The sequence below is a fragment of the Terrapene carolina genome, unplaced genomic scaffold (genome assembly GCF_002925995.2).
Source record: "Terrapene carolina triunguis isolate 2854851 unplaced genomic scaffold, T_m_triunguis-2.0 Scaffold21837, whole genome shotgun sequence".
In the NCBI taxonomy this organism is placed as follows: domain Eukaryota; kingdom Metazoa; phylum Chordata; order Testudines; family Emydidae; genus Terrapene; species Terrapene triunguis.
The window spans coordinates 3941-6079 of NW_020686188.1; the positions used below are offsets into that span (position 1 = coordinate 3941).

The 2139-nt window shown below is 54.0% G+C and overlaps 1 protein-coding gene across 1 annotated transcript; it reads left to right on the forward strand.

Moving 5' to 3' along the window:
- The first annotated feature begins 688 nt into the window (after positions 1-688).
- LOC112115956 (transmembrane protein 217) lies at positions 689-1229 on the forward strand. The gene is given in 2 exon segments (XM_024213204.2): positions 689-1005; positions 1007-1229. Coding segments are annotated over 2 exon segments (540 nt in total).
- Positions 1230-2139: the final 910 nt, after the last annotated feature.

Consider the following 2139-nt stretch of genomic DNA (forward strand, 5'->3'; position numbering starts at 1 on the left):
CCTTCTGTTTGGCCATAGTTTCTAACTGTTAGATTAGCCCACTGCTACTTTCTGGTTTTTGTTTGTTTGTTTGCATCTTCCTCTGAAGCATCTGGCATAGACCACTGTTGGAGGAAGGCTCCTGGACTAGATGGACCTTGGTTTTGATTCCATCTGGCAATTCCTATGTTCCCTTTGCTTTATAGGTTCCTGGTGAGCTGAGGAGTTGGAGGAGTTAGTCCTTTAGCAAAGCAGGGTCCCAATGGGAAGAGCACATGGTCTCTCAGCCATTAGGTCAGTGGCATTGTAGCTAGGCATCACTTCCAGACGGTGCAAAGATATCGCAGCCGATCCATCCACCAGGTCTCCTCCCTTTTCTCTCTCGGAAGGAGGTAAGTTAGCCCTGACCTGCTCACTGAGTCTAACCTTTGAGAGGCTGGAAATGCCTCCTGTTGGTGGACATGAAAGATGGAGATGAAATATAAAGGGCTACTTCCAGATGTCCCCATTCAAACAAACTTCTCCCTCCCCTCCCACCCCCACGATGTTTTAACCTGATCCTTTTCTTTTCCAGCACAGGCTTGAGTTCACTGCACTTAATCCCTAACACAAGCCCCGCCAACGTCTCTCCTAAGCTTGCCTTTCTGCCTTTCTACTCTGTGACGCTCCTTCGGTTTCCTTGGCCAGCGACGTTGCCTGTGGAGAAAACATGATCATCTTGTGCCCGGCAGGGTTCTGTGGCATGACCCTCAAGGCCAGGGCCACTGTAGCTGCTGTCTACATGATCCTAGTGACCAACATCTACTTGATCTTTGAGGTTGGCCACTTGGAATGAGCAATGATGGACATGGCACAAATCAAGCCCTTCAACTTAACCGAAGTGGGGAAGATGCTACCGTATTGCTACTATACAGCCATCACACTGGCTGTCATGACCTACTTGGTGTGTGTCTTCCTCATCTACTCAGTCCAGAATCGGCTCTACATGGGCATGTTCGCCTATGTCGCATGGATCACCTTCTATGACCTCCAAAGAAGCCTGGTTTTCCCTCAGCCCCCTGGAGTGGTTTGGGCTGGCCACCAGAATCCCCATAGATTGTTTCTGGCTCTCCTTCATTGTCACATATGCCCTGATGGTTATTGAAAGCAAAGGTCAAGGAAGGCTGTCGCTCAGGATGAGGTGGAGCTCTAGGAACGTGTCAGAACCACCCAGGTTTAGGTTGGGCTCCACTGCTAGGAAAGGCGTGTGAGGGGAGGTATTGGAGCAGTACGTTGGGCCCCATTTTCACGTGTTTCCTACTGATGGAGATGAGAGACCATTACCTGTGTAATCTCCTTCCTCTGTTGTGTAATTCAGTGTTTCTCTTGCTGTTGCTGCATTTTCCAGGCTCTGAGTTCAAGTCCTGAATAAATACCCCAAAAGCAGCCGCTCCCCCTGAGCACATTCACCAAAAGTGGTGTCTTTCCGCGCAGCCAGCACTGGGCTCCGGGGTTTTGCGTGCGGCCGACGGCTGGCTCTCAGCTCCGCACTGCCCTCCCGCATCCCCAGCCCGGCTCGCTCGCTCGCTCCGGAGCTGCAGGCGGCATCGACTGGTTGCCTGGCTCCCTGGCGAGGAGGAGGAGGCGCCCGCCTGCCCGCAGCTGCCCGGCTCCCTAGGCCAAGCCCCGCTTGGCGCATGCCTCCCAGGCAGGGGTGGGCTCTGCCGGGAGGGGAGGGGGTGGCAGCGCAGCCGCAAAGCGCGGCGGGGAGGGAGGCTGACTACCGCAATGCTGCAGGCCTCCCTCTTTCTAGGGTGAGGAGCCTTTTTAAAAGAAAAAAAAAAAAAAAAAAAACTTTTCCCATAAAAAAAAAAAAAAAAGCAGATTCCTGCCTTTCCGTGGAGGCTGCCAAGCTAGCCACTGCTAAATATACCACAAGCGCCCTCCCTGCTGAGACAAACCTTTTGTAAGGGCTGCAGGGCCGGGCTGGGATCAAGGGCGTCTCATCCAGGGGGTGAGTGGCGGGGGGGTATGGTGGCAGGGTCGGAACTTCAAGCTCGGTGCACAAGGGTGCTGAGCTCTTCTGAAATACAGGCCCTGTGGGTGGATCCAGGGCGCCTGGGCTGCCTCCTGCTTCTGCCCCAGACTCACCACGGGGCAAGTGGGTCACCAGCCACTCAT